Source organism: Nicotiana sylvestris, chromosome 1 (genome assembly GCF_000393655.2).
Source record: "Nicotiana sylvestris chromosome 1, ASM39365v2, whole genome shotgun sequence".
In the NCBI taxonomy this organism is placed as follows: domain Eukaryota; kingdom Viridiplantae; phylum Streptophyta; class Magnoliopsida; order Solanales; family Solanaceae; genus Nicotiana; species Nicotiana sylvestris.
Window position 1 is genome coordinate 102,098,439 of NC_091057.1, and position 27,036 is coordinate 102,125,474.

A 27,036-nucleotide genomic window follows, 5' to 3' on the forward strand; every position below is an offset into this window, starting at 1 on the left:
TTTGGAAATTCATCTTTTAGTGCCATTGTTCCCAGCCACTTGTCTTTCCAAACCTTGATGAGTGTTCCACTTCCTAAGTTGAGTTTTGAGTTAAGTTGGAACTCATCCCATAAAACTTTACAAGAGTTCTTAAAATAGTACAAAGCCAGTTTCTTCCGGATCTGTTTTTATGGAACGTCTAATGTCTTTTAAAGAGTAAGACAAGTTTCAGAAATTACAAACATAAGCTCCTTTTTTTTGAAAATAGAATGTCTGGATAGGAAAATCCGTGAACTCACACAACTGGACTTTCATTCTTTCCTCCCTTAGTTTCTATCTTTACGTGAGCATCATCTCGAAGTTCCTTCATGTCTATGTATTCCACCTCATCCAACACTGTGATTCCTGAGGTCCACACAATTACATCCTTATCATCGTGATCATCGTCATCCTCTTTATCTTTTTCTCCTCATCACCACTTCAATTTTCCCTTCTTAGAGGGCCTCCTGCACCTTCCATAGTTGGAAGACGTTGCCGATGGCCGGTCTTTGCGACGTTCATTTAGTCCAACTTGGAGTTGACTCAGTGTCGCTTTCCTTGCTCTGTGCCTTGTGTATGTTTCGAACATATTGCCGGTCCATGCTCTTACTGTCTCCTAGTTAATCCATTTTGTCATGATTCACTGGGTTAATTATGGAGTCTCGGTAATCTGATAATCAATAGTGTCCAAGATAGTATCAGGACACCCTGATTTTCTATGATGCCCATATGGATCAGTTGACTTACCTGAAGCAGGTCCTCCAGTGGTTTCAGATAGTATCAGGACTCAAAATCAACCTCGGCAAGTGTGAGATTTTCCCGGTGGGTGAGGTTGCTAATATTGATGCTTTGTCTTATGTTCTCGGATGTAAGGTGGGCTCCCTCTCCTCTACTTACCTGGGTCTCCCATTGGGCGCGATACTACTGTTTGGAATCCAGTGATTGAAAGGGTTGAAAAAAGATTAGCAGGCTGACAGAAACGGTATTTGTCAAAAGGCGGTAAGGAAGTGCTTATTAAAAGCACTTTATCGAGTATGCCCACCTATTACTTGTCCCTGTTGCAAGCGCCGGTGAGCATCACAGAAAAACTGGAGCGACTTCAAAGGAATTTTCTTTGGGATGCGGCGGATGGAACTAGAAAGTTTCATCTAGTGAATTGGCAGACAGTCACTTCCCCAAAGAAGTGGGGTGGACTTGGAGTAAAAGATCTTAGGGTATTCAATAGAGCTTTATTGGGGAAGTGACTGTGGAGATTCGGGGTAGAAGAGCATGCCCTATAGAGGGAGGTCATAGTAGAAAAGTATGATTCCACGGGAGGGGGTTGGAGGACCAAGGCAATCACATCACCTTTCGGGTGTGGCATGTGGAGGAGCATCATGAAGAATTTGGAAGCATTCAGTGGCATGGGAGATGGGAGGAGAATCAGCTTTTGGAATCATAAGTGGTGTGGAGAGGATACTCTGAGGGTCTCCTTCCCTCACGTCTTCAGAGTTTCAAACCAGAAGGAATTGATTGTCCAACAGATTCGTAACGAGCATGGAGGGGGTAGTATGAGACCTCTCATTTAGAAGGAACATGCAAGATTGGGAGATTGCGGAGCTCCAAGATTTGTTGATACTGCTATATGGGCAAGACAGGCCCCGACCATCTTGTGATTCTTGGAGATGGGGTTTGCGTGGTGATGGTTTGTTTACCGTAAAGTCCTTTTACCAGAGTATGTTGGTGAGAGAGGAGGCCACTTTTCCATACTCCTCGATCTGGATTCCTAAGGCGCCCACGAAGGTGTGCTTTTTTGCATGGCTAGCGGCGAGGGGAATGATCTTGACTGTTGAAAATCTTCGAAAGAGAGGAATTACACTTGTTAGTGCTACATGTGTAAAAGCTCAGGGGAAGAAGTTGATCATCTTTTGTTGCATTGCCCTGTGTCCTCGGCTTTGTGGAGGGCAATCCTGAATCTTTTTGGTGTTCAATGGGTGATGCCAAGCGCTGTAAAGGAGATGTTATATAGCTGGGTCGGTTTCCGTAGAAGAAGAAAGCAAAAAGCGTGGAGGTTCGCCCCGTTAGCTCTCATGTGGATAGTTTGGGGGGAGAGAAATAGGAGAGCTTTTGAGGGGATTGAGTCTCCTTTTTCACATCTTAAGAATAGTCTTTTATCTTTGATCGCTTTTTGGTGCGCACTCATATAGCCCCTACTTGTATAAAAGATTGGGCGCCTTTTGTAGAGAATCATGTTCTGATGTAAATTCTCTACTTTTTGATATACTTCCTGAATACGGGAGTTCTCTCCCTTTTGATTAATACAATTTACCTTATAAAAAAAATAGTATCCAAGACCTTCTCGTATTTTTTGGTATAGTTTATGCAAGGGATGTAATGAACCTAACTATCCATTTCCAGCAGTGCCTTGACTGATTTCTTGCTAAATGAATCGGGTTAATAAAAGTAATTACAATGTTTATAGCACTTCTGGGTCTTTTCAAGTGGCACCATAGGCTTTGTGCTGACCTTGGAGCATTTATCTTTTCCATGCATTAACTTAGTTCCTCAAAATTCTCGCTATTCATTGGTTTCTCTTCACCTTATAGATGCTGATAAAGATCATTTGCAGGTTAGCGTTGAGGAACTATTTCCTAAGCAAGTGGAAAATGAGGTTGAGGTTCGTGGACCTCCTGTTTCAAAAGCTTTTGATAAGGAAGGAAATCCTACCAAGGTGGAGTGAATTGAATTTTGTTTATTGTTTTATTTAGTTTATTCCGTATTACAATGTGCCTTAAGAACTATATTGGCATATGTTGCTTGTTTGTTAGACTTTGATTTAATTTTGAGCAGAGCTTTAATCAAGTTTCTTATTTCGATGAATGCAAGATCAGTTTGTGTTTGCTAATTCATAGTCGATATTATCAACTCATACAACTTTCAGGCTGCTGAAGGTTTTTGTCGCAGAAATAATGTCCCTTTAGACTCCATGTATAGACGAGCTGAAGGTACGTTACATCAGATGAACATTCTTTCGATGTCAGTGTTTGTTCATGTGAATTCTGGTGTTCATTTAGTCTATCATATGCTATTCATAGAAAATACTTGCGCTTAAATGTGGAAAACTGCTTAGATTTGTTTTGTGACGTCTGATCTGCTATTCGTTATCTGTGTCAACCTGAAAATTAATTACTAAAAAATCTGATAACTTTCTCTGAATTTTCTATTCCATTTTATCTTTTTATTTCAAAGTTTCAGTGTCTGGTTAAGGATCTTGTACCTTCAAAAACCTATGGTACCTTTTCAATGTCTTAGCAGATATTTGTTAAAATGTCTGACAAAAGGATCTGTTATTTGAAGGTTGTCAACACTAAAAGCAAATATTGGGTCTTGGAATGTATTCATTGATATTCTATGACTTGTGTCGGCTTGATCTTAGTGCCTAAGTGTGTTAACCAGAATCCGCCATTTTGATTGGTGGCAATGCTTTTCTAAATTATTTTGCCTGAATCTTTTTTCACTTTCTGCTGATGGACTTGAAGTTTGGAATTATCATTATTGACCAGAAAAATTGATAGGAGATGTATCTCCAGTTGACCTCGAGGCTAATTTGATGGATTTTTCGATCTTATATCGGTAAAGAGTCATTCACTTATAAAAATAAAATTTGAAATACATGAAAACTACTATAAGTTGCTACTTTTTTCCATTTCAGAATGAGGATATATTACATTATTTTGGTCAAATATTGCTCCTTTAACTTGGGAGGTGAAAATGACAACAATTCCGAGAAAGAGGCAGCGCCTTTTTTTTGTCTTTTTTTTTCTCCCCAATTTTGCATAGATCTAAAGCGTATTAATGATCCCGATTAGGCCTTCTAAATATGCCACTCATGTGTAAACTATACATAGCCAGAATCAACTTATGCAGAGCTTGTTAATTTACAAGATTGTTGTTGCATTGCTAATATACTAGTGTTTTTGTGTCAATAGTTTGCATGTTACTTGTTAGTGTAACACCGTTTGTGCTAACAATGTTTGTGTTTTCAATGTGTATCTCTGATTGCAGGGAAAACAGAATATGTGTATGCTCGTTTGGTGGAGCCAGCACGGCTTGCATTTGAGGTACACTGAGAAAATAAGTGTTTTGTGTATGTTTTCATCAGAAAGTAAAATTTCCCTTTTCAGCAACTAGCTAACTTTAGTAGGGTGTGTGACCAAGGCTACTGCTACAAATTGCAGAGTTAACCATTGAGATTCCTTGTGATGTTTGGCTGTATTTGATAACGATTGTATGAACAGGATAATGGAAATGTGTATATTACCTTTGTTCAAGTCCACGTAAGCGAATTGGCTGCAAAATAGTTCTGTCGCACATTTAATGTTTATGATTGGCGTCAAGCTCCATCAAAATGGTGTGGCTTCTTTTCTTCTGAAGCTTTCTCTGTCTATTTGTGTGTCAATCCTGCATTTCTCTGTCTATAAGCATCCTGCATGCAACCAAAGATATACTGTTACTCAAAATTCTTCTTTCACTTTGATTTGTCCGAGGATGAAGCTCACCCTCCTAAAGAAGTTCACTATTTTTATAGTTTATGCTGAGGCTTCAAGTGATTTGCAGTAACGCGAGGTCATAGGACTGAGAATTACCATTTTGAAATAGCTGGAATAAGAGGCTGCAACACTATGTTCCCTCAAGAAGTGACTGGTGGGTAGGAAGTGTATAGATATCTCATCATATGCTTGTTCATCATACGTTAGTGTTTTCTGACGCAGAGGTGTCTCAACTACTACATTTCAAGCACATAATGCTATGGTTTCAGGTAGTTTCAGATCTAAAGTTCATCTCAATACATGTGCGATTATTCTAGAGGGAGAGGTAGAGAACATTGAGCAGCTTTTGCACATTACTTAATTGTAAGGGTGGATCAGTCTTAACAATGTACCTGGGTCTACCAATGGAACCACCTATAAGAAACGTGTAGCACATTGTGGCAGTTTGCTGGTCACTGGTTGTCAAGTTCCGGGACAGATTAAGAGAAATGACCACTGTAATTGGAGAATTCGGTAGTAAATCTTGACAAAGAGCTATTTGTTCAACTTGGGCTGGCTTTCGTCCAAGGACCCAATCTTATTTCATTTTCTATTTTCTTTTTATTTTTATAATTTTAAATATATTTTCAATGATTCCGAATGCTGAGTTGGCAAATAAGGGTAAATATGTTCCAATTTTATAATGAGGGCATGATTGACCCCACCTATTAACGGAGGGTTAAGTTAGACCATTTCACATAGTGGAAGGGCAAATCTGGACCTTCTCCCTTTTCATTTGTATCTTTAACTGACACCTGAAAAATTTAACCTTTTCTGTTTGGTACTAGTTCAAGTTAATTTTTGCAGTTTCGTTTATGCCATCCTCACCAATAGTACATAAAACCTTAAGCCGTTCCAGTGGAAATTATAGCCTTTTGCATATGCTTATTGTGTCCCTGAACAATCTCTTAAAAGTTGCTACGTGCAGTTCTTCTGTTGCTCTGTATAAATTTATAATATACTAACAAGTATGTTTTAATTTTTATTTTTAATTCCTTAGTTTTTCTTAGATCTCATTGTTTGAGTCACTATCGACAGGTTTTGTCTGAAGAGCTACCTGTCATAATCTCCAGCATATCATTCCCCAAGTCTATGCGTTGGAACTCGGATGTATGTACTATCACTTTGACTAACCCTTTGTCTTTGGAATATGCGTGAGTCGTGACCAAATTTGTGTTTTTCTTTTTCAGTTGGTTTATTATAAAGTGTTTTATTGCCTTGTTTGATCCTTAAAAAAAAGGAATATTATGCGGCAAACCGGTTTCTATAACCAGAATAATTTGTCTTCTTGTTAACCTTCCTATCAAGCTTGCAGGGTGGCAAGGGAAAAAGATGGCAAGTAGATATTAGGATGTAAAGTTGGGTTGGAACTAAACTCTAATGCCAGAAACACTTTGGCTGTTACCATGAGAAATTGAGGTTTCACCAGAAAGTTAGTTTCAAATGCATTTAGCAGCTATCTTGTCCCTATTGTTGTCAAAAGGAAAAGAAGCCTTTGTTTTCATTCATAAGAAATTTTTTGATAGAGAAGCAGGATATACTGAAGAGGAGTAATTCTGCTCAGGCCAAATAAGAGATACGCCAGATAAAAGAAATCCTCCAGTCATGAGCGGGCAATTATTCATGAAGAAGACCTATCTCTTTACATCGCTTGAATACTTACTCTGTCATAGCATATGTTGCTGGAAAAAAAAATCAATCTTGGAATGTTCAGACGTTTTGCTTTATCCTGATATGCAATATCACACCTAATTAAGCTAATAAGATATTCTGTTCCATTTCTTTGGGGATTGTGGGGGGTGTGTTTTCTTCATTGTCCTTTCCCTTTTAAAGGAACTTTCTCCAATTTTCAGCACGTATGTGTGTTCTTGTAGATAGAGATCCAATCATGTTTCTTTTCTGATTTTTCATATCCTTTCTTCTTTTTGAATTGAAGTTAGAGGTTTGTCATAATCTATTTGTCCACGATTTTTTTTGATGTTAGGAAAAAAGACTAATTTATATGTTTTATGGCATTGAAATATGGCAATAGTAACATATTATTCTGGAAAAATCTACATAACTTCTGCTTTTCGTGGTTGTCATTTGGAATGCTTCCCGTTCTTCCCCCCTTTTTCTCTCTTTCCAATAACAAAAGGCAAAATACCTAAACCCCCCCCCCCCCCTAACAAAAGGCAAAATACCTACAACCCCCCTCCCCCTAACAAAAGGCAAAATACCTACCCACCCACCCCCCACCCCCCAAACTTGGCACGGATTATTGGTGACACCCTTGAACTATTCGTAGTCCTAATTACCCTCCTGAAATTAGTAAAAGAAAGGAAAGTACAGTCAACCCTGAATATTAAGTGTATATATTATATGGTGTCCTTTCAACTTTCTCTCTTCTCCTTTTTAGTATTGCGACAAAGTAATCAACTTGGGTTATGTCCATGGGAGCAAATCTTTTTCATTTTCTGGTGCTATAATTGCTATAATTGGCATTTCTTCAAAATGTATTCATAAATTTATCTTGAATTCTTTCTTCACAGCTCCTAACTTGTTAAAATCTATAACTATAAAAGAATGTATAAATTCTATATGAATATAGCGTGCATTGAGATATTGTTATGTAGGTTGCATTCAGCAGACCCATCCGTTGGATTTTGGCCCTTCATGGAGATGTAGTTCTTCCATTCATTTATGCTGGAGTTGTAAGGCAAGTTTGAGCACCTGCTTGCACTTTTTTTTTTTGGTTCAAAAGAAGTTCCATTCCTACTTTATTCCAAATGTGCCTAACAGGAGGGTTGAGGTTTCAGTAATTTATCAACTCCTAAATTATATTGGCATTGATTTATCTCCTCCTATTGCACTCACCTATCACCAAAGGGAGGGGGGCAGGTGGGGGAAAGGCAGCTAATTCTCTGTTTGATGTCCTCTGTCAAGAAAGTCTCGAGAATTTTTGTCAAGTGACTTCAGTAAAATGTTAAATAGAATGAAAAAAGCTCTGTTGGATGTGGTTATTTGAAGGGAAAATGAAAGTTTAGTAGAAGAAACTAGTGAGTGATCTCAGCTTTCTTTCAATATCCGACTATTTTAGGGCAGTGCACCCGCACTTGCAGGGAAGTCTTTCTTGAAGTTGACTTTGTGATACACTTGATTGTCTTTTTCTTTCTTCCTGTGAAACTTCCAGTGTAGATGTATCCAGTATTTCCTTATTTTACAACTACCATAATTTTACATTCTCAGCAGGCTGCAGTAATTTTAGCTTTGATTTTCATTTTTCAAATTACTTCAGAATGCATCCTGTTGGAGTTCACCAGATTTGTTAATGAAATTCAAAATCTTGAATTTGTGCCACAGCCCTTGGTAATTCAAAATACACACCGGGGGCACATTTTTTCGAGAAAAACTTGGACTGCATATATTTTTGTGCATTTATCAGTAGTATTCCCGATTTTATGTGGTCAGTGTTCATTTTTAGTTTTTTACTGGTTTTATGGCGTTTGGTTTGTCTCTTACTAGTTACTACTTATTTGTTTATTTTCCTACAGTGGAAATGTATCTCATGGTCTACGCAATACTCCATCAGCTACAGTTAAGGTCTGTGAACAAAATTGTAGACATTTCGCTTCCGCCTTTCTCACCATATTTTTATCCTTTTGTTGCATCTGCCATGTGTTCTCTCTTATTACGATTGAATATCAAGGGAATTTATATTGTTATATGTGCAAAATATGCCTAGAGTCATTGAATTTGAGTATGCGACTATTATACAATATTCCGTTGTATTTTATAAGATATCATAGGATATTATGTCTGAACATTAGGAAGTTATATAACTTATTAGAAAAGAAATCTTTCTTGTACATTGTTGATATCCAACTTAATACAACTGCTCTTTTCTTTTTTCTCTATTTTCACGTGGTGTTAGAACCATTACGATCTTGTGTTTTTTCTTGAGAAGGTTAGAACCGTTACGTTTTTGTTAAAGGCATAAGTAGCTTTTGCCTTCGGCAGTCAGCCTTACACCGCCTGCCTAGACAGAGTTTTTCGTTCTTTTCATAGTTTCACTGGTCTCGTCTCTTCTGGTGGTCGGTTCGGTGTCACAGCTCTTTTCTGTTTCTTCCACAATATTTGACTATTTTAGAATGTCTTTAGTGTTTGAATATTGTGTATAGGCCAGCTTTTTAAGTAAATTGGAATTTGGAAATACTCCTAATGAAATTCCTATTTTCATAGAAGATGGAGCAAGAAAGCCTCTTTTTGGTATGTTGAAAGGCGGTTACCATTCTTAAAGAGATGGTGAGGCCTTGAGGTGAAAGATCTTAAAGTTTATGATAAGGCCCTATTGGGAAAGTGGCTATGAAAATTTGAGATTGAGAGGCATGCTTGTTGAAGGGAGGTGATAGTGAAAATGTCACACTTCCATTTGGGAGGTCGTAGAATTCTGAATGAAATGCTCTATAAAACACATTATAATACAGGTTAGCCAGGACAAGAAGGCGTGAGTACGGGAGCATGGACTAGTCATAGTTATGGCGTATTATCCCAAGCTTTTTATTAGTGAGGAATCTGGCTTCTCACCCATCAGCTGGATCCCTAGGGTTCCAAAAAATATATGCTTTTTAACATGGTTGACATCCAGGGTAGTGGTCCAATCAGTTGAAATTTTGATACTCTCTAACCCTCTCTGTCTATCTATACATCCGGTCCATTATTATATCTCCTTTAAAAAAAAGGATGAAGTAAAGAAACAATATGTTAAGTCTTTAATCCATGTCTAAATCCTTGAACAAAGTTACATGTGCAAGAGGGGGTTAGGGAATTCTATACTTGTCCCTCATCGGTTATGTAAGAGTTTCCACTGGGGTTTAATGGTTTTGGACTACGCCATTTGTTGCCTTAAGGTTTTGGGTTGGATGTTTAGATTTTTTCATATGGTATTAGAGCCAAACCCATCCCTATTCTTGGTTTACCCAACATTAGGCTCCCACGTTATGTTGTCCCCGCACTAGATGTCCACTCGTGGACGTCCAGGGGAGGACGGGTGAAGTGTCCTAGATTGGTTGAGGGAATGTGATGTTGTATCCTAGATGGTCTTGGATGATCCTTATCTCATGAGTTGTCTTTTGAGGTTGAGTTAAGCCCAAGACACATTTTCTTAATAGCGAGATTTTCCCACTGTTAATTATGTTACCATCAAGAAAAAATATTTACCAATGTAGAGACTAATTACTTATTATGTCTTACATAGCCTAAAAGACTCCTATATTAAGGCTGTATTGTGGGCCGGGCCTGGGCCTAAACGGGCTGAGCCAAACGGTCTCGGGCCTTGATGGGCCGGGCTTTGGCGGTCCCGGGCCAAATAGTCCCGGTCTTCACGGTCCCAATGGGTGGAACCGGCCCACAGTGGTCCTAAGCCCACATGGTCCCGGGCTAAATGGACCGGGCCCACGGGCCTAAACGGGCCTAATGAGCTTTTTTGTTCCGGGCTATTTTTTTTTTTAATTTTTTTATCTAAGGCAATTTCTTGTAAACTATATATGTATATACTAATATAAATTGCTTATATATAGCTATATAAATATATATAGTATATATAGTATGTATAGTATGTATATATAAGGGTGTATTGTGTGTATATATAATTATATATTGCCTTATATAATATATAGCTTATATATATATATTGCCTTATATATATGTATGTATATATATATATATACACACTTTATATGTATTAGATATATATATATATATATATATATATATATATATAAAATTATAGTTTATATGTATTAGAGATATATATAGTGCCTTATATATATGTATGTATATATATATATATATATATAGTTTATATATATTAGATATATATATATAGTTTATTTACACTTTGAGATATATATAGTGCCTTGTATATATATATATATATATATATATGTATTAGAGATATATATAGTGCCTTGTATATATATATATGTATTAGATATATATATATATAGTTTGTATGTATTAGATATATAATATATATACTATATCAAATTTAAACACAAAATAAATTGCAAAGAAATATTCAAGGGAATGTCTTATAATTTTTATTATTACGACATTAACAAAGAATGACAATATCTATTTTAGTCTTCCTCCCCCAATGGAATGAGCACAACAAGGTACTAATACCACCATTCAAAGGAAAAAAAACTAAGGAAGATATGCCAAAATACAAGTTACATATTAGTCTATGTATTATCTCTAACAAATCTCATAAATCCTTCAAGGTCCGGAGGAATTTCTGTTGGTGGTGGTAGAAAAGAAGCTTGTTCATCACCGCTTCCGGGCGAAGCAGCATCCTGCGCAAGTTCCGCTAGTATTTCTTCATAAGCTTCATCTATCTCCGGTTGTGATTCTGCAAGTCCAAAATTTCTTCTTTCTGAACGGATCCAATCTCTGAAGAGTACTGATTTTTCCAAGCTCTCCCTCATAGACGCTCTATGATCACCGATTTGAAGTCTCGCCTGACTGAAAGCGCTCTCCGATGCCACTGTTGAAGCTTGAACACTTAAAATATCTCAAGCCATCCTTGAAAGAACCGGATAGTGTGTTTGTTTGTCCTTCCACCATTCCAAAACATCGAAAGAGCCGTCGGGATTCTCTGATTCAAGTCCCTGCGACAAATAAACTTGAAGCTCATTTAGTTGTGAACTATCACCAAAATTATCACCTTGAGAACCCCTGAACTCCATCCAAGAACAAAGGGCTTTTAGGCCCGCAGTTCTTTTAGATGATTGCGAACTAGACGAAGTAGGAGTTGGAACATTTGGCCTAGCATGATCTAAGACAAGTTGATAAGCATTATAAATTGTTTGAGCATTTATTTTAACTGAGGCTTTTGCATCTCCAAGTATAGCAAATTCCTCGGCTGAAAGTGATAAAGCGTTATAAATTTTTGAATACCAAAAGTGAGGACCTCCTAATTTCATTGTAGGATTTAACAATGCAGCAACACCAAAAATAGAGGGATAGGGAAAAAATATTTTTTAAACTTAGCTTTCATAGAATTAATAGCTTCTTGATAAATTACTCCACCCTCTGAAAATTGAGTAAATAAATCTACAAGTGCTGCAATATAAACTAAACAGTTAGAAATAGTAGGATAATATTGGCCAGATAATTCATTTATAGCAACATGAAATTGTTCTAAAAAGTCTACAAGCATTTTAACATTACTCCAATCTTGATTTGTAAGGTGCTCATCATCATCACCATCACCTACACGAGCATTATATGTTGCGCTTATTGGGTTCTTATATTCATATGCAACAACTAAACTTTCATACATGTAATTCCATCTAGTCGGACAAGGTTTAGGAACCAAACGGCTATTTTTAAACTCCCAAACGGTTGGAAATTGAAGACCAACGGCTAGATTTTAAAAATAGCCATTGGGGCCCGTTAGGCCCGGTTGAACCGGCCCAGGCCCGCCTGCCGGTCCCGGGCTTAACGGTCCCGGACTCACGGGCTATTTGGGTTGGACCGGCCCGCTTCGGGCTTATGCACCATTAGAGACTGGCCCATTTGAGACCAGCCCGTTTGGCCCGCGGTCTCGGGCCGATCCCGGGATGGGCCCGGCCCACAATACACCTTATCCTATATATGTTTTTAATAATCATTCAATTCAAGTTCTTGTTTCCTTTGTCTCTATTTTAAATATTTTATTGAAATTCATAGCTTCACTTTCTAAGGAGAATTACTATACTACTTCCTTTACCTTTGGAAGCAAAATCTCTGATGGATTCTCTCAACAAAATACTACAGATTTTGGATGCAGAAACCTATGCAAATGTAATGCAGGATGCTGGGATTCTTGTTGATGTCAAGGTAATTCAAGTTTTGTATGAACTTCCATTTGTATTTCCTATGCTTGTTGATGATTTTTCGAAATATTCAACCTTTATCAAATATCAGCAACGCAAGAAGACAATTATGGAGCAGTCAAATGATTTAGCAAAAAGTATACATGGCCATATTGTAATGAAAAATGATTTGCTTGATGAGGTAACAGATGAAGTTTCAGACTTTTTCTATTCAATCGTCAGACGAATAGTATTTAAGCATTTTCCTGGATGCTTAGGTTGTAAATCTTGTTGAGGCACCACTACCTGTACTTGGCGAATTTGATGACTCCTTCTTAGAGCTTCCAAAGGAGCTTCTTATAATGGTAAACTCGAGTACTCTCTGGAACTTTAAATTGTTTTGTCCCTTTTGTCATTTTGTGATTTTATTAGGGTTGAGCAGAAAATACTAATGCCTCTGGTGATGGGAATAAGAATTTCGAAATTCTACTTAAGGGCAATCCCTTTTTAACCCATCTCTCTCTCAGGATCAGAAATTTAGATGCTACAGTTCTGGGAAGATTATGTAATATTTCTGCTAGTGTAGGCTGAAATACTATAAGAGCTTTTCTTTAGGATTAAACACTATATGTGTCAACACTCAACAGTCCTTTCTTGGACCAAAATAATAACATATCCCTACTTCTCGTTCTTTCATTCGGACTATCCAAAAAGTAATAGCTTAATTCATATATAACTGCTTACCGGTTGCAGTGCAGGGAAGAATTACATGGTTCCATGCATATCTGTTATCATCCCCTACCTAGTAAATTGAGGTGCTAGTAACTGTCATCAAGCATGCCTTGACTGCAGGGTCATTGAGGGTACTGGTTTAAGAATGACATTCTGTGTTTGTCATTTTCCTTGCTATTGCATATGGCTATTTTTGAGCATTTCTGGAGCTCTTCGTCCTGTTAGAGTCAGTTTATCTAAAAGCTGTGTTTCGCGTATTGCAGGTGATGCAGAAGCATCAAAGATACTTCGCCATGACAGATGAGAACGGTAAACTGTTGCCGTACTTCATCACGGTGAGAAATCCTTACTATCTTGTATCTGTGGAAAACAGTGGCATGCTTAGCTGAACGTGAGATGTTAATTTGTGTCTGTAACTTGATATGGATTTGATCTTTCAGGTTGCAAATGGATCAATTGATGACAAGGTAGTCAGAAAAGGAAATGAAGCTGTGCTGAGGTTACTATCCTTTAGTTGGGCTCTTTCCCTGAACATTCTAAAGTTTTGATCTAGGTGCTACATGCAGGAGTCGAAGCAGGCTCAAATAAGATACTTGCACCTTTTATGATTTCACTTTGATCCTGTATCAGCTTTCTTTATGATAACTGGTATGTGCTTAAAGATATGAACTGCATATGCATCTGTGCAGAGCTCGATTTGAAGATGCAAAATTTTTCTACGAGATGGACACAAGTAGAAAATTTTCTGAATTTCGTCCTCAACTGAAAGGGATTCTTTTCCATGTAAGTCTTAGATTTCCATCTTAACACTTTTCTTTTTTTTAGATAATTGCAGCTTTTGTTGGTCTCTCTGATCAGGGAATTCTTATTTATTGTTAAACATAGATACAAGGTTTAGTATTTAATTCTTTATTCTGTGAAAAGGAAGTCTTGTAGAATTGTCTATAATATATCAAATCTTAAATTAGTCTTTTTGATGGACATACCAGCACTTTCTTGGTGCAATTACTGAATCTCACTTATTAAATGAATATACATATGAAACTATAATCTCATATCGTATATCTGACTAGTGCTTTGAACAATTTTGTTATGAGACCATAGTCTCACATGGTATATCTGGCTAGTGATTGAAGCAAATTTGTTGGTTCTTAGCCCTTAATTTCTGCTGATCTAGTTTTTGCAAAATGATAATGTTGTCTATGCAGGAGAAGCTAGGAACTATGTTAGATAAAATGTCACGAGTTCAGAATTTGGTTAGTGAAGTTGGGTTGTCTCTTGGAATAGGCGAAGATAAACTAAAAGTCATCCAAGATGCAGCCTCATTAGCCAATGCAGATCTTGCAACCGCAGTTGTTACAGAGTTTACCTCTCTCTCAGGGACAATGGGGCGCCACTATGCACTTAGAGATGGCTATTCAGAGGAGGTAGTTAGAACCACATTTTTATGGATATTTTCGTGGCAAGTTGAGACTTCAATTTTCGATTAATCCTAGTTTTTGGTTTTTGATTATCTTCTAATTGTCCACGGTGTGGGATAATACTGGGTATGTTGTTGTTGTTGTTAATTATCTTCTAAGGGGTCGTTTGGTTGGAATATGCCTTATGCCGGTATAAGTTATGCTGGGATTGTTGTTTATTCACTGTTTGGTATGTTGTATTAAGAATGCCAATTGCATAATTTCTAAGAATAAGGTATAAGTTATACTGGTGCTAATTACCCCACCCTCTATAAGGTATAAGTTATCCTGGTGTTAAAATTAACACCGGGATAATTTATACCTGGTTTGCTAACCAAATAGAATATTAAGGTGGTATTAAATTTTTATCACCCCTATACCTTCTTATACCTCATACCAAACGATCCCTAATTGTATTTGCTAATTGATCATATACATATGTGTTTATTCTAAATGTACATTACCTTATGTCTGGTCTGTGGTTTAATCGTTATATTAGCACCACTGCAAAAAAAGTGTCTTCCAAAGCACTGAGGAAATGAAGTTAGTCCGATCTTTTTCTCTTTTAACAGGAGTGGTTCTCTTGGATTTTAACCTTCACTTAGATCAAATTCCGGTGGAATCAATGTTTAATTCGTGTTTTAGCAGCAATAATCAACATCAGAAGAGGTTTATTTCAAAGAGAGGAAGTTTTGCAGCAAATATGCTGAGAAGATTCCAGTGTTGTCAAATGCTCATTTAAAGCGTGCTTAAGCCTTGAAGCTCAGGAAAGCTCAGGGAGGGTGCTTCCCCTCGCTTAAGCTGCAATTCGATGTAGTCAAGTAACTAAGGCGTGCACTTCACTGCCCATAAGTTCTATCTTGAATCGAACAGTCTAAATAACACAAACTCGGCAAATAAGTGTACTTCTTTTTAAGGAAAACATTATGAATGAATTCATTACTTTTTCTTTAATTACATATATATTTTTATCTTTTTTCCTTCGTTGTGCCTTTTTTGTACAAAGCGCACACTTAAATTGTATTTGCACTTAAAGCCCCAGTAGACCTATAGCGCTTTTTAGAGCTTTTCGCCTTTGACAATACTTGAGGGTTCATTGTTCTATCCTTTTATTTTGAATAAGAGAAGAATTTCTTTTAATATGGACGAGTACAGAGAAGAGGACCAGGTATCTGCAGGCTAGAAAAAATAAATTAAGGGGAATACATAGATGTGTCTTTCGCCATTGGCTTAATATGTTTGCATTCATGTGTATGCACTCTTGTAACAGCATAGTGATGTCAGTTTCATGCGGCAAAGGCAATGCAATATGGATTGTTTTCACAGAGAGTTGCGGTCTACTTTGTCAAATCACATGTTACAGGCTTGATGCAGAATATTGCTGAGTGATTTTTGAATAGATTGCTTAATTACTATTTAATAACATTATCATGTAATTAAGTCCCAATGATATACTTGGCTGAGGCAAAGGTTCACTATTTCAAAGAATTGCCTGTTGTTTAACTTTGTATGTAGATTCTTCACTTTGATTAAGAAGCTATGTTTCTCGGACTCTCTAAAAGTGCTGCCGCACCCGTGTTGGGTCCTCCAAAAATGCAATAAATTTTGAGGATCCGACACATACCCAACAACATTTTTGAAGAGTTTGAGTAACGTAGTTAAGAAGAGTGTAGATTCGCACTTTTGTGGTTTATTTCATTATTTTGGTGTTACATTGATTCTCTTTTGATTATAAAAATGTAGCCTTTTGTGAAAGCCCCTAGGGCTTTCGTCTAGTTGTAAGAGGGCAACACGTGATGCGGGGGTTAGGCGCGCGTCACCGGGTCGAACTCTACTGAGACAAAAGCCTGATATTTAAGTGGAGAAGGGTAGTAGGGTGGACCCATTATCCACCGAGTTCCAAACTGTGTATCCCTTGCCTTCCGGGATTTCTCAGTTATAATAAAGTAAACTTTTGTTATTTATTTCATTGTTTTGGTGTTATTTTCATGTTCGTTGACTACATTAAAAGATTCGCTGTCTTGTGCTTTACAGATTGCAGAGGCGTTGTTTGAGATCTCGCTTCCACGATTTTCTGGAGATATGCTCCCAAAAACTGAAGTTGGGGCCGTTTTAGCTATTACTGACAGGTATGACTAATGTTGATCACCTTTCAGTTTAAGTTTTCTAGATGGTCATTAGGATTATGAAAAGTATGGTTCATGTCACTGCGTGTCACATGAATTGCCTCTAGCGTTCTAAACAAATATGGGACATCTTTTTTTGCAAATATTTTTCCAGTTGCTTGAGATCAGTGTAGAATGATTCGTAGTTGAGATGTTGCACGTGTTTTGCATTAACCTTGGGGAGAAATTTGCAAATGCATCGAAAAGTGTAGTGTACTTGCAATCTTATTCTGATTTGTAGTCCGTACTCTACTAACCTGCTTGCCTCAAATTGGTTATTCTTAGAAATTAGCTACCACTGATATCGTATGCAAGGTTGTTTTTATATTGCAATACTTCTACGTGCTTTAACTCCAATGCACTTAATATCCTAGTGACACTATGATAAATGTCTTTCCCTGAATCTCATTCTCTTGACTGTGCAGTTCCCAATTTTTATTTCGTCTCTCATATAGTGCTATCTCTACTGCAGGCTGGATAGCCTTGTTGGCTTATTTGCTGCTGGCTGTCAGCCAAGCTCAAGTAATGATCCATTTGGCCTGCGAAGGATCTCATATGGTCTTGTATGTCTTAATCTTTGAAAAACTTTGTTCATTTAAAGAACTGTAAAATAATGCTTGCGTTTGTTTTATTGCAGGTGCAACTCTTGGTTGAAAGTAACAAAAATATAGACTTAAGACAGGCTTTAGACCTTGCTGCTGCAATACAGCCCATTGAAGTAGATGTCAGGACAATCAATGATGTAAGATTGCACCCTATTCGTTTATTAGTTTGTAGAATTGCAGCAGTAGCCCTACTTGGTTCTGTTGAAATAAAGGAAAAATTCACTAGCCCTATTTGGTCCTGTATGCTAGAAAATTAAATATGCTATATACTAGTAATACTAAGTTAATCCTGGTAAACTTCAATGATAAATTGGAAGTCTTTCGTCCTTTATATGATGCAATCGGTCCTTTGCTTATTCTCACAAAGTCAGGAGTCATAATCTGACAAGATACATCTTTTTCTTTTTTCCATTTAAGGTACAACAATTTGTATCACGAAGACTAGAGCAATTTCTGGTATGTCTCATTTTCATGAACACCTATTATTCTGCTGTTGTTATTTGTTTTTCTCGTTTTCTTTTCTTTTTCTTTTCACAGTTAGTATTCCTTCTATTATGTCCCTGTTTTATCTGGAGTTGGATTTAGCTTTGCCTCTAGGGTTCCAGATCTTAGCACGTGAACTAGTTCTAAGTTTCTTTTTGTCCAGTATTTGAACATCATGGGATAATTTTGATCTCTTCAGTGATCCTTTTTATCATTTATCCATGTGACGAAGAGTATGATCATTTCCTTATTGACAGTCTTGAGACCTTTCCATTCCATTACTTATCCATGTGAAAAAGACCATTCCTTATTTCCTTATTGACATGTTCTGCGTTTCAATTACAGATGGACAAAGGTATAAGCCCTGAAGTCGTAAGGTCTGTTCTTTCCGAGCGTGCAAGTCAACCTTGTTTGGCAACTAAATCGGTGTACAAGGTAACTACCTTTCTTTCCTTTTATTGTGCACTCATTTGTTTTATGCTTTGCTGATACTTTTGGCCTCTTTCATATCTTAAGAGGCAACATTTCTTCTATTACATACGGCAATTTGAAAAAAATTCTATTTATGTTTATCAACAAAAGTCAGAATATCCTCTATCCATAAGGTGCAAGGAGTTCTTCTCTTCTCCATTCAATCCGTTATACATTGTGGAAAAGACAATTAAGTAAATAAAATATGCTCTCTCTAACAGCTTAAGCTTTTAGATGACATGATCACACACTTCAACATTGGTAGGCCCACTCCATTTTAACCTCGATTTATCGTTACCGATGTTGGGCCCCCATTTATATTGTCGACGCTCCAATTTGCAGGCCTGGGCGTGAGGGAGGCGTTGAGTCCCACATCGGTGGGTGTGGGAGGCCATTTGTCTCCTTATATGGCCTTGGATAATTCTCACTCACGAGCTAGCTTTTGGGAATGAGTTAGACCTATCTTTAATATGATTTCAAAGCAGGCAGAGGTCCTGGGTTCGAGTCTCACCACCACCATTTTAAAAAATGAATTTCCACGTACTTGGCCAATGAAAAAAATGAATGAAGCCTGCACATGAGGGCGCCTGTTGAAGAGACAATTAAGTAAATAAAGCGTGCTCTCTCTAACAATTTAAGTTTTTAGATGAGATGGCCACACACTTCAACATACATGTTGAAATTTCATTAGCACATCTAAAATATAAAAGTAGTTTGATTATTTGTAAATGCACTAATGAGTTTTCTTTCTCTTCAAAGCTCCTTATTGCTCAGTTCATGTAGTCCACATAACTGCTCGAGGGCAGTGTCCTTTTGAAAAATTGGACGCGTTAGAGATACATCTGAACGTTCAGGAGTTTGATGTTCCCATGATGCATCTGCAATATGTTATATCTGCACTAGATGTTCAACTGTTGTCTCCTTCCAAACACCCCTACTCTCCCCCTGGGCTGCCCTCTACAATAGTACAATCCGAAAAAATTAAGGATTTCTAATTTTATATGAACTTACTCTTTCGTACTACTCCCCAATTGCACCATAGTTCGACTTTCAAAGCAAAGTTTGTAATTTTGAACATGTCCTATTGTACCATTAATTGAAAAAAAGAACATGTTCATTAGGATTCTGTCACTAATTATTCTGAAAATCTAATCATGATAATAGTGTTTTGTGTATTTTTTGAATTACTCCTATTTAATTATCAATTCTTTAATTTATCTAAAAGAGTTTATGCATATGTGCAATTTGGACCTCAATATGTTGTGTTAAGTCATTGATTTCTACGTAAGGTGGCAAGATGATATCTTGAGTAGTTTTATATCCAGGGCCTTGGACAAAGACGCATCAGAATGCCACATAAATTGGGAGGATGATGTGTTCTTTTTAACCCTCTTTTCGTAAATTTTCCTGCATGTACTCATAGTGAAAGTTACCTCTTCAGCTGTATTTGAATATCGTGTAATTGAAATATAAAGTATTACTCTTTATCAAGAAACAAGAAATATAAAATATAACCCAGGAGCTCTGAGCTTTAATTCTTCAAAATGTGGCCGAGTGTTGGAAATTGTTTCATTGCAGTTAAACATGTACTTTGTCTTCGTTTCGTGTTGAATATAAAGTGTACAATTGGCTCTGATTGGAGCAATGAGTGAGTATTGTGATGTTTTAAACTGTAATTGATATTCATTGCCATCATACGTAGATGGAGTCCTTGTCCAAAGGAGAGCTTTTGCCTAAGGTTGTTGAAGCATATTCTCGTCCAACAAGAATTGTTCGTGGGAAGGATGCAAATGTCGATGCGGAGGTGAATCTTATTCTATGCTCAACAAATTTCGTTGTATAGTTTAATTGCTATTATACTCCATTATACAAGTTTTGCAACATTCTCTGTTGCCATTCCATTGATTTTCCTGTATAGAATAACTATGCATGTCAATTGCACCTGTAACGAAATGGTGTTCCTTATGCAAAAGGCATTTACTGAGGTGTTATGTAGGACAGTAGAAGCTTTTCTCTATGGCTCAACTATAAATAATTTGTTTCTGATCTGCTCTGCTGTACTAGTTAATACAATTGTTAATATTGTCAAGCTCCATGGTCATCTGACGATGTGTAGCTTTGGACTCCCATTTTAGCTGGCTGACTATTAGTGTTGTTCGTTCTTATCAAGTAAAACATATTCTCATTGTAAATTCAGGTGGATGATCAAGCTTTTGAAACAAATGAAGAAAAAGCTTTGTGGAGCACTTTCTTGTCACTAAGAAGTAAAACTCATCCAGGTATTGCCTCTCCTCCAGATTAATTGCATTTCCTAATATATTCAAACAAATATAGCTGTCTGTTATCCAGATTGATTGCATTGTAAATACATTCAACATTTAGCTAGTTGATTGAGTTTTTACCAACATATTTGCAAGTGAAGCGTGCATGTATGACTGTTCATTTACAGACATGGAAGTTGATGATTTTGTTGAAGCATCGTCAGTTCTTATAGAACCGCTGGAGGATTTTTTCAACGAGGTCTTTGTAATGGTGGTAAGATCCTCTGATTTCTTTTTACTTCTTAGATTTGAAAAACTTAAATAGTTCTGAAGCATTAACCAATTTTTATAAGCGCATTGGATAGAGTAGTATCATCTTTGCTTTGCTTAGTTTATTCTTTTCAGCATCCTATTGGGGGAGGGCTTCCTTGCTTGGTGCATGCACCCATCTGCTTATCTTTGTTAACATAACTCCTCTCTCAATCTTAAAAAAGTGTAGTTTGTCCGTGATTGTCCAGTGCTGGTACAAGTATACTGTATAGCTGTGCCTCCCTAATTCTTCATATTAATTGTTCTGTATGCATCTTGCAGGAAGACGAACGGATCAGGACAAACCGGCTTGCTCTGCTGAAGAAAATAGCAGATTTGCCAAGGGGAATAGTAGATTTCTCAGTTTTACCGGGATTTTGAAGTACGCAGTGTCCACTTAGGTCATGTCATACTATCATCTGAGGCAACAAAGAAAAAACAGCTATCGCCTATTAGCCAATAGTAAACGGAGTCATTTTTTTCACGGAGGCAGCTAGGAAAAGGGATAGGACCACAGCAGAGAAACTAGAAAATAAACTCTTACACAAATCTTGTAACAATGTCACAGTTTGCATTTTAGACTGTTGTACAATGTGACAAGTGAATCAATAAACTCGCCTGTATGATCAGTTTGCATTTTTGACTGTTGTACAGTCGTCTAAACTCTTAATATCCAGGGTCTTCTGGTAGTCCACCAAACATCCAACTCCATGATTTCAAAGACTTGTCCAATGTTTGACATAAAACCTGACAAGTACTTGTAAATGTATAGATTGCAATATAGTATTTTAGAGCTTTACGTACTACAAGATGCACAACTTTCACATGTCTAATATTTATGCTTGAACATACTTAATTTATCTTTGGAAAATAAATATTAGTATAAAATATTCAAAATTTTTTAAAGGAACCGAACAAATTGCAAAAGTTGCAATGTTAAAGTATCATCATTTTTTCAAAAATGACATACAAGATTTCTCAAAATAGTGTTGGATGATACGATTTTATTAGAAACTTAGAGGTCACGTGAAGGTTAATGAAGGTCACATAAAAACATGAAATACTAACGTAATCGCAATAATTAAAAATTCAAAAATATTTAATATTAGAAATAGACGAGAAGGATAATTTGAACTTGAGATTAGATTAAAATTATGGTAAAAACACTCAACTATAATAGGACCACAAATTAAAGTTTTACTAGGATATCTTAAATAACAATTGGATAACAAATTAACTAATAATTAGTTTAGCCATATGTCATAACCAGAAAAAGCCACATATAACTTATTTCTTAATTAATTAATTATAAATAAGTAAATCAAAATATTAGAAGTTTTACTATATAATACTTAAAAATAATATTAATAAATTTAAATAATTTTATATATATATTAAAAAAATTACATGTTGATTTATATTATATTAAAGGATATAAATGGATAATGATATTAAATAAAGAGAAAAGTTAATGAAGGTCACATGAAAACATGAAATACTATATATTAGGTAACATAATAGCAATAATTAAAAATCTACTATGTATTACTAAAAGGAGAGGAAAAAGCCTGCACATTAAGTCAAGCGACAACCTCACAATAAGCCACTTGACAATTTAGGATAAAGTTAGTTAGGTTAGATAATAATTAGTTTTCTTTCTGAATTTATATTTTCAAAAATTTAAATTATGCATTATGTGCTGCTAATAATTAGTTACTCTCTTTGAGTTAACAAATTTGGATTTTTAAAATTATTCTAAAATAAAAAATGAACATAAGAAAAACAAAACTGTCAATTCAAATTGGGGAGTAGTTTCTTTCTAATATGGTAGTCTATACCTATAAAATACTACACATATTTTCTTATATAGAAAATAATTTGATTTCGAATTTAAAAATAAAAATATTATTTTGAATTTATAGATGGAAATAAAACAAAAGTCCATTTCCTTATGGAAAATAATGCAAAAATATCAATTATTAAGAATATCAGTAAATTTATGACAAAATAGTAAGATTACTTATCTGTTTATATTTTTTAAAAATTCAAAATTATAATTTGATTTAAATATGATAGTATTTTGATTATATCTAAAATTCAAAATTAAAAAAATCTATAATATTAGTAAAATGAGATTTAAAAGATAAGAATATTTCTAGGGTAAGACAATATGTATCTATGTTATATTAAAAGAGAATTATTGTCAAAATATTAAGCCAATTGACAAGTTAATAAAAGTCATATTAGTAAATGTATAGTACTAAGTAGGAGCGCACATTTAGTTAGGGTTTACTAACGTGCACCATCCAGATGACTCAATGAAAATGACGACGAGCCCTACCTCACCTAAAACGCAAGCAGCAACGACTAGGTAGATAACCCCTGAATCTGGTATTCCATAGAGTCTAGCACCTCTACAGCTGACTCAATAGATGACAGGAATGGGAGTGCACCAACGATTTTGAAAGGGAAACCTTCGACATCAGAATTAGAAAGTCTAACGGAGGAAATTGGAACGGAGAGTGCTCCAATTCTTCTGCAAAAGGCCCCTATGATGCAAGCACAAGAAGTATCACCGGAATTGGAAGCTAATGTCTCAGCTAAAGGGACTTCTAATAAATCTACCATGATTGACATCGTCAAAGGAAACAGAACTCAGCAAACGAGTATGAAAATTGATTACTTCCCCCTGTCTTAAAAGATGTAGTCAAAGTTGCTAAGTTAAACTTAGTAGAGATAGAGGAACAAAGCAAAAAATGGTAATCGGCTTTGATTGGCTATGTTATAGGAGGTGACCCTTCATTTAAGGAGATGTTGAAATATGTCTATGGAGTTTGGAACTTTGTCTGTACTCCACAACTGTTTTTGCATAATGATGGTTATTTCATCTTCCGATTTGAGAATGAGGAAGACAAGAGCGCAATCCTGATGTCTGGACCCTATATGTTCAACTACAGACCCCTGATATTGAAGCAGTGGGACTAGGATTTTCTAATGGAGAATGAACCAGCACAACTCATCCCTCTGTGGGTCACATTTCCTAATTTGCCAATTCAATATTGGGCGACAGAAAATCTAGTAAGATTGGCCAACTGTGTGGGAAAACCTATATGTGCGGATAAGCTAACTTCATAAGGGGCTAGGGTGTCCTATGCTAGGATACTCATTCAAATTGATATCTCCCAACCCCTACCTGATGAGATATCAATTTAAATTCCTAAAAAGGGGGAAAGAATGCAAGCTGTGGAGTATGAATGGCGACCTCTATATTATCAAGACTGCCTGCGAATTGGCCAAAGACAGGGGCTTGCAAGACAGTACCTGCAGATCATGCCCCTATTGAGAAGCAGAAGCATACCAGGAAGAAAGGGCAGAAGAAGCAGGAATGGATACCAAAGCAACCAGTACAACCAAAGGAGACTGAACCAACAGCTGTGATCCCAAAAGTGGTCAACCAAGTCGATCAACCATCCTCTTCTACAATTGAGGATGAACAGGGTCAAATCCACTCTAAAGACAGAGGGAAAGCAAAGATGGATCAACTTCGAAAGCCTTCACAAACTGAGGTTATGGAAAGGATATTGACTCAAAACAGGTTTGGTGCTCTTAGAATTCAGCCAGAAGTAACCACTAATACAGTGGGAGGGACATCCACTCCAATAGTACAGAACCCCCATGATTTTCGGATCATGGAACATTAGGGGGCTGAACAAGCCCTTCAAGCAGAAGGAATTTAAATCCTTCCTTCTTACAAATAAAGTGGTTCTAATGGGATGTCTAGAGACTAAAGTTAGAGTTAAAGGGGTTGAAAAGGTAAAGAGGAATCTAGGAAAAGAGTGAGAAATTGCAACTGATTACATCTCAGCTCCAAATGGAAGGATCTGGTTATACTGGAAGCCATCACCTGTAGAGATTAAAATCCTAATAACTGGAGCCCAAATTGTCCATTGTCAAGTTAAGGACAAAGGGTCACAGTTTAGCTGCCATACCACCTTTGTATATGGTTTCAACACAGTGTCAGGTAGTGAAAAAATCTGGTAACAGGCGAGGTTGATCAATACTACCATGATTGAACCTTGGATAGTATTAGGAGTCTTTAACATAATTTTGACAACTAATAATAGAATTAATGGGGGCACCTGTGCAACAGGCAGATGTGCAAGACTTTCAGGATTGTGTTGAAGATATAGGGCTTGGTCAAATCTGTAGAAGAGGGTACCAATATTCCTGGTCTAACAAGCGTGATCCTAAAGATAGAATTTACAGCCTTATAGATTGGGCCTTTGGTAATAAATACTGGTTCAATAAATACAACACCCTTGTGGTATATTATCACCAACTAGGATGCTCCCCAATTCTAATATCTACTGAAGTGGCTAAACATACACTGCCTCGACCTTTCAGACTCTTCAATGTCCTGCTAAAATATGAAGCACCTGCAGCAACCACACAGTCTATTTAGAGACAAAATGTATCTGGTCACACTGTGTATGCAATATGCAAGAAGTTGAAACTCCTTAAAATTGCTGTGACACATATGAATAGAGAAGTGTCTAAGTTGGACCACAGAATAGAGAAGTTACATGGCAAGCTTCAATCTGTACAAGAGAAGCTAGAAACTGACCTATATAATCCTCTTCTCATCAAGGAAGAGAAAGAAGTCTTATTAACCCTGGAAAAATGGTCAGATATTCGTGAAAGGGTACCTAGAAAAAAAATCTAGAGCTACATGGTTAATGCAAGGAGACTCCAATACAAAGTTCTTCTATGCACAACTTAAAGCAAGATAAACCAGGAACAACATTGCCACTATTTGTGATAGCCAACGTGTGACACTAACAGATCCTGACAGAGTGCAAAAAGAGTGTCAATTTTTCCCAAGATCTTCTAGGTACTAGTGCTGCAGAATTACCATGTATTGACATCAACATTGTAAGGGATGGACCTTGTCTCACTAGAGCACAACAGCTGGAACTTATACAGTCTGTCACTAGTGAGGATATCACTTAGGTCCTCAAGGATTTACCTAATGATAAAGCCCCACGAATTGATAGTTTTATGATGGTAGGCTATAATCTCATGTTTTAGTCAATTATTACATTCCAACTTATTGTACTTCAATTAAGTTTGGGTTTTAATCGCTAGTGTTTTATACTAATTGTGTGTTTTATGCCTTGTAATAGTGATTCTGAGCTATGTAGATGTTATGGAATGAATTCAAGTGATTTGAAACTTTAAAGTATGAGTAAAATCCCAAAGAATTAAGCTTGGATTATGTTCGGGGATCAACGGATGATAATTAAGAACAAACAAAGAATCGAGCAGGCATACTGCGCACTGTCTAGTAAAATACACATAACTTTTCAAAGGGCTACAAATTTCATATTTTAAGTTTTTTAAAATTAACATCAGAACAGGATGAAAAGTGCACGACAAGTGAGCGGCCACGCACTGACCGCACATATGGGGCAGAACACTGTGAAAAGTGCGCGGCCGCGCATGTCCTGTCCAGGAAAAGTGTCCTTTTTCGCGTAAGAGAAGGTGTATGTTTTGACCCTACTTGGTATATACATGAAAAAATGGTATTTTGAGGACTTTTGACATATCTTAGACCTAAGAAGGCTAAGGAGAAGTTGGAGAAGCAAGAGCAAAAGGAATCCATCATTCAATCTCAACTCAAGACAATCGCCGGCTTGGATTGGAAGGAAGGGCTTCGCGAGTTTGGATTGTTTTATGTTTTCCTTTAACTTAAACTTAATTGTGATAAATTTCTCCATATCCATGGAGTAATTCTTCTTTAGGGTTTGATGGATTTGGTGTATTGATACTTGTTTGTGGATAATATACTCTAACTCTTATGTATTGAATCGTTTTGGATGTTTTAATCGTTGCTTCTATATTCACTAGTTCATGTAATCGAGAGAGGCACAACTTGTGATATTGTTGCATTATATTTTGTTGGTTGAAGTCTTTAATTCTTCTTAGTAATCGAAATAGGCTAGTGTAATTGTTGATTGAACCTAGTTAGGAGAATAATCGAGAGAGATTCTCCTAAAGACCAATCCACTACGAATTCTTGCATATCTTCACATACTTAATATTGGTTTATCTTGTGAGGTTGAGACT

General features: G+C 36.6%; 1 protein-coding gene across 3 annotated transcripts in view; it reads left to right on the forward strand.

Annotated features, from left to right (window-relative positions):
- LOC104226062 (glycine--tRNA ligase, chloroplastic/mitochondrial 2) overlaps window positions 1–21,550 on the forward strand; it is a 31,678-nt gene extending 10,128 nt beyond the window's left edge. For 2 of the 3 annotated variants that reach the window (XM_009777942.2, XM_009777945.2), the window contains 22 exons: window positions 2,627–2,728; window positions 2,939–3,002; window positions 4,063–4,118; window positions 5,625–5,696; window positions 7,202–7,284; window positions 8,120–8,168; window positions 12,387–12,449; window positions 12,537–12,626; window positions 12,703–12,789; window positions 13,420–13,491; window positions 13,597–13,655; window positions 13,846–13,939; window positions 14,365–14,583; window positions 16,651–16,745; window positions 17,254–17,344; window positions 17,419–17,523; window positions 17,804–17,842; window positions 18,215–18,304; window positions 20,043–20,144; window positions 20,538–20,619; window positions 20,790–20,875; window positions 21,193–21,550. In XM_009777942.2, coding sequence (XP_009776244.1) covers window positions 2,627–2,728; window positions 2,939–3,002; window positions 4,063–4,118; window positions 5,625–5,696; window positions 7,202–7,284; window positions 8,120–8,168; window positions 12,387–12,449; window positions 12,537–12,626; window positions 12,703–12,789; window positions 13,420–13,491; window positions 13,597–13,655; window positions 13,846–13,939; window positions 14,365–14,583; window positions 16,651–16,745; window positions 17,254–17,344; window positions 17,419–17,523; window positions 17,804–17,842; window positions 18,215–18,304; window positions 20,043–20,144; window positions 20,538–20,619; window positions 20,790–20,875; window positions 21,193–21,291 — 1,899 coding nt within the window. In that variant the 3' untranslated portion in view covers window positions 21,292–21,550. Of the gene's footprint in view, window positions 1–2,626; window positions 2,729–2,938; window positions 3,003–4,062; window positions 4,119–5,624; window positions 5,697–7,201; window positions 7,285–8,119; window positions 8,169–12,386; window positions 12,627–12,702; window positions 12,790–13,419; window positions 13,492–13,596; window positions 13,656–13,845; window positions 13,940–14,364; window positions 14,584–16,650; window positions 16,746–17,253; window positions 17,345–17,418; window positions 17,524–17,803; window positions 17,843–18,214; window positions 18,305–20,042; window positions 20,145–20,537; window positions 20,620–20,789; window positions 20,876–21,192 lie in introns of all 3 variants that reach the window. The other variant, XM_009777941.2, reaches the window with a different exon arrangement.
- Window positions 21,551–27,036: the final 5,486 nt, after the last annotated feature.